Below are 16,138 nucleotides of genomic sequence, written 5' to 3'. Positions count from 1 at the left end.
TAGCAAAATACACTAATAATGTAGTGTGCATTGGAGTTTGGATTATGTTTATGGCTTTATGCATCTAATTTACCAAAATGAAAATGTGGGTGTATCCCACAACCACCCATAGATGGTAAGGCATGGTAAGGTTTCCATTACAAAGTAATTCAAATGTTTGCAGTTTTGTGTGCTATTATTTAGTCATGAGTTCAGTAAATTATTATAAGTCACTTACCTCCATTGCACTACCACCTCGGCCCATGGCGAAACCACATCGCCTTAATGGCTACGGAGCACCTGCAAAAAATACATTATGAATAATTCAAAAGGACAAAACTGCAACTGTAAGAGCGCTTTCATAATTAAAAATTCTTAACTAAAAGTTTAAAGAGTTTAAAAAAGCGTTCACACGCCCGCATCGCTCGCAACAGGCGCATCGTGTTAAAAATCCGTATTTACTTTTTGTCTAGAAAGTCACACAACACATGGAAGTCCTCCCGATTTGCAACATAGGTAAATAGTTGCACGTATCGCAATATCAATGGATGCCATGCGATGCAGTCATGACATATGGAAGCTTACCTTAATATAATTAGAATACTTAATCAATATTATCATATTTATAAGAACGTTTTATAGTGTCCAATATTTAAAATTGAAAATTAAATACGATTTATATGTATTTACTTTACTCGTTTACCTACAAATTTGATATACTCGTAGTAAATAATTTTTAAGAAAAAAAACCGTCGCCTTTCGGGTTCTGGTGAAAGCTACTTGCGAATGTTGGATTATGTAGAAATGTGTAAGTATTTTTTAAAACTGCTTTTAATGCTTTAATTATTAGATGGCAACACAAATGAATATACGTATAATGTTAAGGTTTGAGGAGTTTCCTCAATTCCTCATGAATCCGATTATATTATAAGAAATCGAAGCTTGACAAACTTTGACTTGAAAACTCAATATGCTTAACAAACATAACTAAATAAATGTCACTGTTCTGAACTTAAATGCATGCTTTTCTTACAAAAATACCAAAGTCACTATGAGTGTGCCGTTCAGATTTGAGGAGTTCGGTTCTGACCATCATCAGCAGTTCCACTGCACCAAATGTCACTGTTCTGGACGTAAGTGTATGCTGTTCTTATAAAAATACCAAAGTCACTATAAGCGTGCCGTTCAGATTTGAGGAGTTCGGTTCTGACCATCATCAGCAGTTCCACTGTACCAAATGTCACTGTTCTAGACGTAAGTGCATGCTGTTCTTATAAAAATGGCAAAGTCACTATAAGCGTGCCGTTCAGATTTGAGGAGTTTGGTTCTGGCCATCATCAGCAGTTCTACTGCACCAAATGTCACTGTTCTGGACGAAAGTGCATGCTGTTCTTATAAAAATACCAAAGTCACTATAAGCGTGCCGTTCAGATTTGAGGAGTTCGGTTCTGACCATCATCAGCAATTCCACTGCACCAAATGTCACTGTTCTGGACGAAAGTGCATGCTGTTCTTATAAAAATACCAAAGTCACTATAAGTGTGCCGTTCATATTTGAGGAGTTCCATTCTGACCATCATCAGGAGTTCCACTGCACCAAATGTCACTGTTCCGTACGTAAATGCATGCTGTTCCTTTAAAAACACAAAAATCACCATATGTATGCCTTTCAGATTTGAGGAGTTCCTTCGATTTCTCCAGGATCCCACCACCAGAACTGGGTTCTGAGAAAAATGGGACCAATCTGTATGCATATACATTCAATCAAAAAAAAAATTTCAAAATCGGTCCAGTAACGACGGAGATATCGAGGAACAAACATAAAAAAAAAAAAAACAAACATACAGACGACTTGATCACCGTCCTTCTTGAGGGATATGAGGCGACGGTTAAAAATAAGAATAATATGTCAGAATTGCGAATTATTTTATTACATACGGTACTTTCTAACATCAGTCATTCTCATAGAAGCCACTCATAATTCGATATCCGACCTTCCGATAATTTCAGACATATCGGGCTGATAATGTTTGTGTGCGTAGGTATAACATAATACGTGTATGCATAATGTTTCATTAATGTACCGCTAAAGTAGGGACAACGCTCCTCGTTTTAACATCATTTAACATCAGATTTGGATTAGCCACGCATCTCATCAATCCATGTAAAAAAACGTTTTTTGATTGAAGAAATGTCACTGTAAGCATAGGCAGTTTACCTTTGTGGATATTATTATGAACTCATTGACTTAAAAACCTGGCTAATTGGCTACATTTTCGATAGATACATAACAATACATACATATAATAAATGTATAAATTGTTGTCAATTGTATGTAATATAGGTATTTGTAGTGTAAAGAACTGTAATAAAAGTCCAACTGCGAATCTTCATTTTATTTCGTGAGCTGTCATCGTGCTACCTTCATGGGTAAGACAGATGTTTTGTCAAATACCGATAAACAATAGAACCACCAGCCATTTTAATTAAACTTGAACAAAAGCCGCGAATCAGATTGAATGACTGATAATTCAAAAACCGCAATAAATGTGTCTGAATACTCTGAATATTGCTTCCTGACCGTGGGTTGGCTTCAAAGCTTTACTGGCGTTCTCGACCGAGCGGCGGTCGCCTCGTGACCTTTCAACGAACGAACAAACTGCCATTTGTACCATTGTCCGACGAGACCATTGCCCGTTTTGTTGTGGTTTATTACAACACTTATAAAATAATAAATAGAACGCGTTGATTGCGTGCCGGCGGGCCACAAATTACCATCGGCATGAACGAACTCCCCGCTAATGATTGAGGAAATTAGGATAATTACGAACTTCATATCAACGCCGGTATTTGGACTAATAATTATCACATTCAACAGTTCTCATTTATTGGTAGCATATTATTTGACATCTCTAAATTAGTAGTGAGTAATTTTGTCGAAAAATTTTAGAAATCGATTTTTACTCATGTTGTCTCAAAAAAAACTAACCAGATGTATTGAACATCAAAATCAATCTTTCAACTTTAATTCTTAATTCTCTTTATTCGTTTTAATTCTTAGGCTAGGCATTTTTATAATATGATTATAAAAGTAAAATACAAAACCACATACAAAACAATACAAAATATATAAACACATTATAAAAAACCTAACCTAGGGTGCCGCCAGCAGCGGGGCAGGGCCCAAGCTGCCGGTGGTTAGGGTTGCAGAGAGAGGAACCGTCGGACTATCCGCGCCGTGTCCAAGATCACCGCCTTCTGCATCTGACCCTTGATCCAATCACCTAGCGAGAGTCTCTCGAGATGTTGGTCGAGACTCTTCGCTATGAGACGTTCGCTGAAACGACTATCGGGACAATGATCGTCGAATCAACATCCCACATGGCGGATATCTCGTAAGCCAAGTCTAGGTACTTACTGGACTTGTCCTTCTCGGCTTTCACGTAATTCTTAATTTATTATTATTTACTTCCAATTCTGTTTTATGCTACGTAATTTGTATTCAACAATACCTATGTGTATTTATAAATCATTCAAGCAAAACACAAAATATCTTGCCTGGTTAGACAAAGACTGAAATTAAATTTTTAATGTTTTAATAATATCCCGAACAGTATTTTCAAAGAAGAACTTTATTGATGGAATGAATAATGTAAATCAGTCTTCCCGACAGACGGCTGGATATCATTTTATTTAATATAAACATCTAAGAGCCGCAAAGTTATAGTTTCCAGTTGAGTTCATCAATGTGACAAAAAATACTCTAAGCCTAAATATTTATTTTATGTAAGTGTAAGTACGTAAGTATTGTGTATTATAGGTACTATATAAGAAATTTATATTTAATGTCTATTGGACCAACTTAATTTAAATTTTAAACGTTAAAACCTTTAGTTGCAGGATTCTATTTGCAACTGTGACTGTTTATCATCAGGTGGGTCGTATGTTTTTTTGTCACCAACGAAGTATAAAATGATTTTAAACAATGTACCTACCACAGTGCTAAATAATATATCAATTAAGTACAAAAACTTGACCAATTCCTGTTTATACCAAAGCTAAATAAAATTGCATATAATTTTTAAGAAAAAAAAAACCGCCTTCCTTTGGGGTTCTGGTGATAAATACTTTCAAATGTTGGATTATGTTATCAATTTGTCTGTATGTTTTTTAATGTTTGTTATTCGATATCTCCGTCATTTCTGAACCAATTTTGAAATCTGGATGATTCTGAAGTACTTACAGATGAGAATGATTATCAGAACGGAACTCTAACCAGGGGCGGCTCACTCTTCATCAGCAGTTCCATTGCACCAAATGTCACTGTTCTGGACGTAAGTGCATGCTGTTCTTATAAAAATACCAAAGTCACTATAAGTGTGCCGTTCAGATTTGAGGAGTTCCGTTCTGACCATCATCAGCAATTCCACTGCACCAAATATCACTGTTCTGGACGTAAGTGCATGCTGTTCTTATAAAAATACCAAAGTCACTATAAGTGTGCCGTTCAGATTTGAGGAGTTCCATTCTGACCATCATCAGTAGTTCCACTGCACCAAATGTCACTGTTCCATACGTAAATGCATGCTGTTCCTTTAAACACACAAAAATCACCATATGTATGCCTTTCAGATTTGAGGAGTTCCCTCGATTTCTCCAGGATCCCATCATCAGAACTTAGTTTTGAGAAAAATGGGACCAATCTGTATGCATATACATTCAATCAAAAAAAAATTTTCAAAATCGGTCTAGTAACGACGGAGATATCGAGGAACAAACATTAAAAAAAATAAAAAAAAATAAAAAAAACATACAGACGACTTGATAACCCCTTCCTTTGAGATTTGGAAGGCGGTTAAAAATCAGCCGAAAGACGATTCCGAAGCGATCCTTTCACGACCCATTGACGAAGTAATAAACGTTCCGAAACAAAGTAATCGCGGTAAAACGTTTTATATGTAAATGTAAATCAATTTGGCTCACTGCCGCTGAAAAAACAACAATGTTTTCCAATATTATCATCACCTCTGCAATTGTTGAGTTCCGAAATACTGGTTTATCGCTAGTTTGGAGAAAGCATTTACATGACATGGTTTAGTTGAATAGAAAAGTTTACAGTTACATTATTGTTTCTCTTCAAAAACACCAGTAGATTGGGGTCCATCAAAATATCGAAAACATTGTATAAACTAAAACTAAAAGGTAATAAGTCTAAGTACTCGTAAATTAATTACGTTCTTTGACATCTCTCAAGAAAATTAACAATGTATAAAACTCAAAATCTGCCTAAAAATATAACGATTAAATAACTTTACTTTGATAAGAACCGCTCACTTTGTTTTTCTTAAACGAAAGCGCGTAACCATAATGTCCTCCTTTGTAAGTCCCTGGCGAGAAGGAAAAATAAAATTAAAACACGCTATTTCTAATAAATCTGTCCGCAGCTGCGCTCGGCAGTCTTAATTGACGTAATTGAAAAGTTAAAAACCCCACGTTTCCGCCTGCCTTTTTAAATATTTACTTTAGCACCCAATTAGTGTGCTGCTAGTAGAATTTTCTTTTCACCTCCCATGTATCACTCCGTCTCGCTCGCGCCGACTCGGGGGGCCGAATCAACGCCAAGTTAACAGTAAAGCTAATTTCGTTTATTTTCACTCTACCTGCAAATTAAGGTTTAAAATATTCTAATTTATTATTTGCTCACGTCCTTGCCGTTTTCGTCGGTGAAAGGGCAACATGCTTAACGAGTCCGTAATAATCATAATTAAATATATGACGAATTTGCTTTTATTTTGTATGTTATGTCACATCAAAGTATGTAATTGCATGTCTTTTAGTATGAGTAAAGTGTACAATTTTATCGATGAATATTGTGCATTTTACAATATATCGCCTTTTTTGTCATAGCGCTCTTAATAACAGAGACATTTATTTGAATTGTCAGTGTTGGTAGTTATATATTTCAATTTGATATACACGTGTAACGTAGCCTTGTTAGTTGTAAAAAGTTTTTATAGGCAGTAATGGGAAAAAAGACTATACGTAACCCCAAAGGTGTGTATGCATAAGGAAAGGAATGCATCATTTGCGAGAGTCCGGCGAGTCTTCCATAGCTCAAATGGTTAACAGCGACCGACCAGTCTGCGGTTGATGTGGGTTCAAGTCTCTCCGAAAACGTTTTTTTTTTCCTTTAATACAAAAACTTCTTGGTGTGTAGCAATGGCTTCGAGCTTGGCACACATCATTTGTTTAAAAAAAGTAGTATTGAATTGCTCCACAGCTAATGCAGTTGCAAATGTTGCAATAAATAATATAGATAATGTGTATCCATACTAATATTATAAATAGGAAAGTGTGTGTATCTGTTTGTTTGTCCGTCTTTCAGGGCAAAACGGGGCAACCAATTGAAGTGGTTTTTCAAGTGGAGATAGTTGAAGGGATGCAGAGTGACATAGGCTACTTTTTGTCTCTTTCTAACCCCCCCCTTAAATGGGAGGTGGAAGTTTGTACGGAGCATCCTTCAATTTAATCTATTGGCTTCGTGCGAAGTGCATGGAGGGGGTAAGCAAAGCGATCGCAGTGCTTGCGGTGGTCAAAATCGACACTGATTGTGGTTTGTCATCTATCAAAACTCATAAAATATAATACAATGTGTAATGTTTGATATGGGGCACCAACGTTGTTTCGTTGTTAATTGTAAAAATAATGGCATAAATAGTCGTTGCACGTTCTATGCGTTTCTTAGAGCACACTGGAAATTGGATCAAAGAACTAAATGGATAGCTACCGTGAAAAGAAAACGTAAGTGACATGTCAAAACAAAACATTATAATAAATTATATTTAAGCTTTGTTTACCTAATATTGTTCAATACGCTGTTAGTATTTTTCCTTCCGTAAAAGATTATGCTTAAAGATTCAGGCCTAGCCTGGGAATAGGCCCATGTCGGATATTTCTGCGACCGCGGACATGACTAGGTACTTACACGTTTAGATTTGTTTTATATGCCATTAACGGGACGGAGGTTTAGCGAATACCATATCACTCGCTCGTAGAACTTCTACCATTACTCCTATGTTCTTCAAGATTCCTTATATGCCCTGCCAGCACCAATTTATTGCCTCTTTCTGTGGTCTGGGGTTGGAAGTTTATACCGTGAGTAATGCTTTGGAAACTGATTTTTATTATTATATCCATGTCTTTATAATCGATCTACCTAAATTACACTTGAAATAGTAGCTCTTGTTATTCGATTTATTTAAAATTAACGAAAAATCGTTAAAATATATGTTTGTTTACATGTCATTTTTTGACATTTTCCACTTCAAGTTCACATGGTAGTGGGTGTAATTGTCGTGCACGTAGCCAATAATTTACTTACAATACCTGCTGTTAATCCTTTGCATCGATAACATATTAATATTAAATATAATTGGGTGCTCGTTATTAAAAGCCAAACGAGTACAATGAACGTCGCGTGAGTGTATTCATTATAACAATATACGTGAAAAATCACTTCGCTCCCGCGCCCCCTTTCCGAACACGCACTCGTGCCGAAGTGGCGAGCGAGGCCCAAATCGCGTGCGAGGACACATAAACTTAACTACACACATTATGTACTAAGTAACATGAGCCTTTTATATTATACAAAAGTAAGCATTCTATTAGGAATTTTGCTGGAATGGATTTTTTATAACAAGCTTAAGCAAGTTTAATTAAGAATAGTTGGGCTCTTGGAGCACACGAATGATAATTATAATAAACTAGCTCTTCCCCGCGGCTTCGTTCGCGTTAAATACGAAAATTGTGGAATGCTCCATACAAGCTTCTACCTCCTATTTTAGGGAAGTGGGGGGTCAGAAAAGGACAAAAAGTAGCCTATGCCACTCTCCATCCCTTCAACTATCTCCACTTAAAATATCACGTCAATTCGCCGCTACGTTTTGCCGTGTAAGACGGACAAACGAACAGACACACACGCTTTCCCATTTAATAATATTAGTATGTGTAATATATAATATTAGTATGGATACATTTTTTTTATGTTGCTAACAATACCGTAATAAAATAAAATAATTATATCTCATGAAGTTCGATTCAGTAAATATGAGTCTCGCTTTAAGCATGCCGATGGCGCCTAATTTCGGCATTTCGCGGCAAAGGATCTTTCGGCATATTGCAGAGGCGTCCCCGGGTTGTCGAGTTGTGCATACCTGTCCTACTCGTAGAGAGGCTAAGGGGTTCTTAGTATGTCTATCTAAAACACCTTGCATGAGTCGCGTCGCGGCATTCCCAGAAGAGTTTGGTGAGCATGGAGATGCCTTGACATGTCTAATCTAAGGACGCCTCGGCATAGTTCCGAAGAATCCTTGCCTCGCAATGCCGAGGGTGCTAAGCCTGTATCAGTAATTTCAGTGAACTATGTGTCGATATTTTAATGTATTATCTCACGGTACGTATAATGTTGTTATTTAATTTATTTTATCAGTAATTTTAATGTAAAATCAAGGACATACGCGATATACGTATATTTTCACACACAGATAGATATAGATAGAATACTCTTTATTGGCACACCTCAGCAAAAGATACAGAAAGATAAATAGTTATATGTAGGTATTTTAAATTATATGGGATTTATGAGAAATATATTTCTTGTTTATAAAATATAACATGACGGTCACAACACAAACTAGAAACGGTAAGCAAATACATTATCTTTTAGTTTGCTTAGGAATCGCATGGATCAATCCTACCCTTTCCGTTCCTTCTCGTGACATCAATGCGAGGGAAGTAATCACAACATAAAGTTGACGACATGCCAGTTTCACACAAACCTATTTTTCCGTTTACAATAAACAGGAAACAATACAAAATACTCATAAAATATAAGTATTACTGTAAAGCTTCAAGTTAAGTAACGTTTTAAGTTTCATAGGATAAGTGGAATAAAACGTGATAGATCGGGGATGGGCATTAGTACATAATGCTTTTAACATTACGTACCAAAGGTTACCAAGAGCAATAAAAAACAGAAGATACACTGAAATGTAACACATAATATAGGATTAGGTTACACTCGCATATTTCTGCGTGAAGGAGTGGTGCTGATAAGCATAAATAGACGTCATCTTATGAACATGTCAAATATTGTTGCCAACGGCAGCATTTGGAACTAATTTGACTACATTCGATTTATAACAGCTTACAAAGGGAGGCGACCAGTGGCCCGTTTCTCGAAAGGTATAAGCCTTGTATTCAAGTGTGTTTCCATGACAACCCATACGATTTGACAGTTCGCGCACTTGTAATACAAGGCTTGTACCTTTCGAGAAACGGGCCCCTGGTGTGCACGTAGGTACCTACCGAATATTATGTGCACTCGTTAACTTACTTGAAACTTCAAATATCGATCATATGAAATTACAACATTGTCTAAAATGTTATCCTATCAGTAATAAAATGAGATAGTAGCTGCCCCAGATCCGACGACAAGACGGTCTCGGGTCGGCCTGCGATCCTCCGCCGGGAACGCTAAATCACGCCATCTTTTTACTTATGCCATATGAAAGAGAAATTGAGGCACTACTAGCTGAAGATATGCAAAACTAACGTACGGGGTTGAAGTAACTGTGCAATATATTTGAGCCTGAATAATTTAATGATGACAGAAGTACTCGTATGTGTGAAATGATGCTGCACCTTAATAATTAGCAAAATGGAGGTATGTATGTAAGAATGGAAGGAAGTTATCGAATGTTAAAATAAATTAGTCGAAAATACTATGTTATGTACTTATTTTGTATCAAATATAAATCAAATAAGTATTTAATAAAAATAAAATATAATCACAAAATTATTTTTGTGACTCTGTTTGTATTTACTATTTACATTGACCTATTCTAATATTATTTTATTTCTTCAATAGGCCGCCCCTTCTTATACACTCACTTAAGGGCCTAATTTAGATTATAAGCTATTTTTTTAGTTATATGCTTCGTCTTTGTTTCGATATGTAAAATGTTAAAGTCTAATAAAATTCAAAGATCTGAATCTCAGAAACAACCGATCTGAAGTTTTCAGAGCTATTTTAATAAAAACAGCAAGAATATGTGAATAAGACAAATAAACACTACATATTTATGTACATTTTCAAGTTTACCTATTATTCCAAATACATTGTCCGCCTTTCCTCCATTCTTGTCTTTAAAAAATACAAAAGATCGCATTTACGACCGCTAGGCATAATTCCCGAGCTTTTTCAGTATTCACCAACTAAACAAAGCTCGTTGAAAATTAAAACAAGCTTAAAACTGTGGACGTTTGTAACTCCATATGCATTTAGAAGCTGCAGAGCCCACCCGACAATGCATTGTGCTAAAATGAAAGAACCAAGCCGGAAAGAATAACCATTTCAAGCGATTTCTACGCATTTGCACAATGAAAACGTATCGTTGTGCAAAGTATATTTACTCCTGAATTTATGATGCACGAGTAAGTACCTACGTAAATTTGGCAGCTGGGATTGTACGAAGGTAATCTACTTTAGAAGTTGGCATGTTGTTTGATACACACGTTGTTCTGTAAACTTCTCAATCAAAACAAGGGCCACGGAAGCTTACCAATATTTGTGAATAGATTATGAATATAACAATATTGCTTTGCCTTTGAAAGTAACAACTTAATACCAGTAGTATACTATTATTACATTTATTACATTTCTCTTCTTGTTCTCTTTCAACCCATTATTTGCCAAGAGTGGCACTGAAGCTTTAGTTGTTTCATGTGTTCTGCCTTCCCCTTTATGGGATAATAAAACCTTTAATCAATAATTATTAATGACACAACCGTACCATTATTATATAAGTATAGGCATTCTAAAAAGACGAATGAATAGATACTCAACAGATCTGAAATCGGTTCCGTTTTGTTTATTTTCAAATAAATGTTAATTTACACTAAAAAATACAATTAATCGTATAAATATTATTGCATTTTACGATTTGTTGATTTTGAAAAGCAACACTTTCACCGCACATTATAAATTCTCTTCGCGATTGAATTCCTATACTTTTATTTCTCCCTGGGCACCAACCATTTGTGTCGGATTTCTTCTTCAAACCTTTTGGGGTTCGGTTTGAATAACAACACTTCAGGGGTCCAGAAATATTTTTTCAGGTAAAAAAGAAAACTACAATAACGTTAAATATCTAAGATTTAAAATAAGTAATCGTTTTATTATTATAAGTGAAAATAACCGGACAGTAAATAACTTAGGTAAGGTACGGGGGGGAGAATCTCGACTGGGGGGCAAATGTAACTGGTCCATTTTTTCTATATTTTACAATGTTGGCATTATTAAAATAAATAGTGTCCACCGGTTATATATGGTAGGCGTGTTCAGTGGATATATGTAGAACTCAACATCATAGTGTATAAATGGAAAAAATTGACTGCTTAGTTACAATTGCCCCCAAGTCGAGTTTGTACCGCTGTACCTTATGCATAGTTTTTTTCTTCTATCTCTTACCATCCGTGATACTTTCTCAGTTGATGGTTTCATCGGAAGATCAGCGCTGGAAGCCACCAGCAACAGGCTGAGGTGAAGCTATTTCGTGGCACTTCACATTCCTTCCTGTTTGTGTTGTAATGTGTAGTTAGTCTTGTCTGTGTTCATGAATACATTTTATTATATTTTATTTATATCATATGTCACCATCATCGTTCTTGCACATATACCAATCATTTGGGGCGGCACAGCATGTCTCTTCCATAACCTCTTCATAATCCGTCATTCCATTACTCAGTTGTTTTTTTTATATTATCACTACTCCGACGCCAAACGAAAACGAAACGTAGTCCGGCTCTGTCGCGCCAATACGCAAGAGCGATAGGGACAGATATCTACTAGCGTTTCGTTTCGTGAGCATTTCGTGAGCGTTTGTGCCATTCGGCTACGCACCCAGGTCTATGGATTGCTACACTGCTGTCCCGCTTGCACTAGGTACTTCGCCGGGGCTATTACCCTTAATATTATATAAGAAAAGTATGACTATGTGGCCTTATTTGAAAGTTAATTTTAGTCTCTATCGGAAAATGCCATAAAATTCATAACATTTCTCATAAAAAAGGGAATTTTTAGCAAAAGAAACCAACGTATATCCTTGATAAAATTACAAAAAAAATAAACACAATAAAATCAACAAATAAAAGACAAAATAACTTAAAACTAAACTTAAACCCTAGTTTTTTCTCCCCTGACCCTCTGTGTAGCTTTTAGGCCAGAGAACAACCCATATTTCACCTTTACCTCCCCTTTTAAACTCGTCTAGGGTATCAAACCTAGGAAACCAGTCAAATTGCATACCCACTTTTTTCCTTTGTAACCACCACAGACTGGCGATTATTGATTTTAAGAAAATGATTTAATTGTACTTTCAAATGATACCAATGTTGATAGGTTACGATGAATAAAATTAGAGGTATATCTGCTTGAAACGAATTTTGCGCGAGGTGTAATTTGGTAGACGCCGAATTATGGGAACGCGTGTCAAGAAAGTGACAAAAAGTAGCCTAGTAGTATGTGTGTCTGTTTGATTGTCCGTCTTTCACGGCAAAACGGAGCGACGAACTGTCGTGATTTTTTAAGTGGAGATAGTTGAAGGGACGGAGAGTGACATAGACTACTTTTTGTCTCTTTCTAATGCAAGCGAAGCCGCGTGCAAAAGCTAGTTAAAGCTGGTTATTTATGTATATAAATGAAATGTCAATAATAGATTCCACTTGTGTTAACCACTTTCACATAATCAAATACAATACCTCTACAACTGAGCTCAAGATTCGACATGATTGATCGTTACAACGCGTATTATGTGTGGCAAAGACATAGTGTTTGGATAATTAATAACGGATCTTTTTGATAAATTGATTGATGTTGCGTAGGTGTACAAACATTATGTTAGTATTGATGTGTGTACAAATAGACCGATTATTTTGAGATTGCACCAATACCAAAAACCTTTATTCATTATTGTACAATGAAGGTTAAAGAAATGATAAGTCATCTTTAAATCTTATTCACTTCAACAGCACGGGAAGCATGGTCGCGCGATAGACAGCAGGCCGTCCCTATCGCACTAATTGTAAGTGCGATAGGGACGGCCTGATATGTTATTGTCTATCGCGCGACCATGCTTCCCGTGCAGGAAACAATTCTACGAGCTACGGCGTAGGACTCAACCTTAGCATGAAGCTAAAAAATGCTCTCCGGCCAGTCACTGCGTTCACTGAAAATGAAATACAGCGATATTTAAATGATCATGGTAAGTTATCGTGCTTGCCACATTCCTTAATACAGTCGTCTAAAATGCGAGCGAAAAGTGACATGAATGAATTAACGACAAATAATTAATCAGTAAGACGCGTGAAAAAATCGAATGGTAATATCAGCAGACATGACTTTAAATAATACGAATAAAAAAAAAAAAAAAATAAATAAATCATTGCCTGTGTGGTGACGGGTTAAGAATTTCATCACCCCCTTTCTTCCTGTGGGTGTCGTAGAAGGCGACTATGGGATATGGGTTAAATTGTGGCGTAGGCGAGAGGCTGGCAACCTGTCACTGCAATGCCACAGTTTCGTTTTCTTTCAACCCCTTATTTGCCAAGAGTGGCACTGAAGCTTTAGTAGTTTCATGTGCTCTGCCTACCCCTTTATGGGATACAGGCGTGACTGTATGTATGTATGTATAAATCATTTATTCAGAAAAAATAACCTGGCTACATTTATTAACGTGCCCGTCAAACTGTAAAAACAGTTTGTTGGCGGATACATGCTCTCATGTAACTAAGCCTATTTATAAGCTATAACAGGATTATTACGTAAAATAAATAGTTTAGGTAGGTGTCCGATCCGACTAACATTTCCGTTCAAAATCAATCCTGTAGTGCAGACAACAACACTTTCTTTGCCTTTTTTTTATATGAATACTTTGATAAACTTGTGTCTTTTATATTTAAATGATTACAAATTGTAGGCACTAGGTAACGTCTTGTTCTCCGACCATAATAATTATTTATTCTAGGTACAATATACTTCCCCTGTTGTGCAGATCTTGTAGCGTAATAATTCGCCCGTAGAGCGACATCTATAAATTGTATCTAATTTACTACAAATAGAAGGTATATGCTGGGCTCTGATTCCTGGGTACCTTACCCTTTGGGCATCTGAAGCGACCTAAGTGCGTGCGCCTTTCGTTCCGGAGGTCGCGGGTTCGAACCCCGGCTCGCACCAATGAGTTTTTTCGGAACTTGTGCGAAATGTCATTTGATATTTGCCAGTCGCTTTTCGGGAAGGAAAACATCGTGAGGAAACCGGACTAATTCCAATAAGGTTTAGTTACCCTTCGGGTGGGAAGGTCAGATGGCAGTCGCTTTCGTAAAACTAGTGCCTACGCCAAATCTTGGGATTAGTTGTCAAAGCGGACCACAGGCTCCCATGAGCCGTGGCAAATTCCGGGATAACGCAAGGAGGATGATGATGATGTGACTACCGTTACATTACATAGGAACTACACGATCTGCTTAAATAGCACGTTCAGTGGTAAGCCTCAACCAGAGGAATTTCCAAAAGACACTCCGGCGCCTACTTATAGTACTTATCCAGTTTAATATCGCCGCAATGACTCGTCGTTTACCCGCGCGCAACTCAGCGGTTGGGCCGAGTGCTAAGTTCGCGTGAGCTAAACTTTCGCTCCTTTTAACACTTCCTCAGCTATTTACATTTTATTGCGGCTCTGGCACCCGGAGTGCTCATTTGTTCAAGTTTAGATTTGTGTCACTTTGTTTTCTAGATGTTTTTCCTTAAGCGTTTTGAGTGTTTACTTACTGCAACGGGATGTTGAAATAGTAAATAATAGTATTTTATAAGTGATATGCAACGATAAACGTAGATGAAAAAGAAAGAAAAATAAGACGTATTGATAAGTGTATACTTAATGAGAATGAGAATTCAAACTGTAAAGTTTTATTTTTTGTGTGCAGAACATCACTTCTTTAGTAATTTTGGTTCTAAAGAATCTAAAGATACCTATCCTTGTTTAGTATCCTCTATTCTAACATTTAAGAATTGTGGAAACATAGAAATTCTATTAGTTATTTAAGTTCATTCATCAATTTTACATTATAAAAATCCATTTATTTTCTTACTTATGTAAAATCCATACTAATATTATAAATAGGAAAGTGTGTGTGTCTGTTTGTTTGTCCGTCTTTCACGGCAAAACGGGGCGGCGAATTGACGTGATTTTTTAAGTGGAGATAGTTGAAGGGATGGAGGACTCTTTCTAACGCGAGCGAAGCCGCGGGCAAAAGCTAGTATATATAAATATCATGTAAGACTAAGCATACAACTTAACTAAAAGGCAATTAAATTCAACTGTGATTTTATTCCAAGGGTTTTATTTGTACTCTTCTTTGAACCGCAAATGAGGTGTCTGATAAGGAAATGAAGGTTCAAATCCCTACCAACAAGGGTTGGTAAGGGCTCGAATCTTTTTTGAAGTGTTAATTGGAAAAAATCGATGCAGCTTTACAAGATTCTTACAAATTAAAACCGAAACTTGAAATCGTGAGAATAATATTATTTTTAAACCTTATAAATAATGTTTTTCGTTTGAGCTGACATACATACGTCACGTTTTGTAGTCAGCTGGTGTTTCGAACTGGTGAATAAGGAAAGTATAAAAAAATCCTTTGGGGATATTTTATTATTAAAAAACAACCCTTGATAGCAAATGGCGTATTTTTAATGTATATAAACTGTCTGATTTGAACTTTAACATTAGTAGAAATTGCTCTAGATTCGACATGGATGGCATATATTAGATATTGTCTAATTAGATGTTTCTTCCCTCAAAAATGTCAATTTCGACATTTGAAACACCCGCTCCCACCGCTGCTGTATCCAGAGCTACTGTGAGTCTAGTGAAAAAGGGTATAACTCAAATTGACTCGGTGAAAAAGGTCACAAGTCCGAGGTGGGACTTGTGCCCTTTTTCACCGAGTCAATTTGAGTTGTACCCTTTTTCACTAGACTCACAGCTTTTATCCCTATGATCTGTTTCATTTGCTAATTTAACTACATTATTAAATGAAATTT

At 36.4% G+C, this 16,138-nt stretch overlaps 1 protein-coding gene across 1 annotated transcript in view; it reads right to left on the bottom strand.

Annotated features, from left to right (window-relative positions):
- LOC125238021 (suppressor of lurcher protein 1-like) overlaps positions 1-16,138 on the bottom strand; it is a 421,475-nt gene that overhangs the window by 351,850 nt on the left and 53,487 nt on the right. The window contains exon 2 of the mRNA XM_048145304.1: positions 218-279. Within this exon, the coding sequence (XP_048001261.1) occupies positions 218-244 (27 nt within the window). The 5' untranslated portion in view covers positions 245-279. The remainder of the gene's footprint in view (positions 1-217; positions 280-16,138) is intronic.

The sequence above is a fragment of the Leguminivora glycinivorella genome, chromosome 2, assembly GCF_023078275.1.
Source record: "Leguminivora glycinivorella isolate SPB_JAAS2020 chromosome 2, LegGlyc_1.1, whole genome shotgun sequence".
In the NCBI taxonomy this organism is placed as follows: Eukaryota; Metazoa; Arthropoda; class Insecta; order Lepidoptera; family Tortricidae; genus Leguminivora; species Leguminivora glycinivorella.
This window is presented reverse-complemented; position numbering and strand designations above follow the sequence as displayed.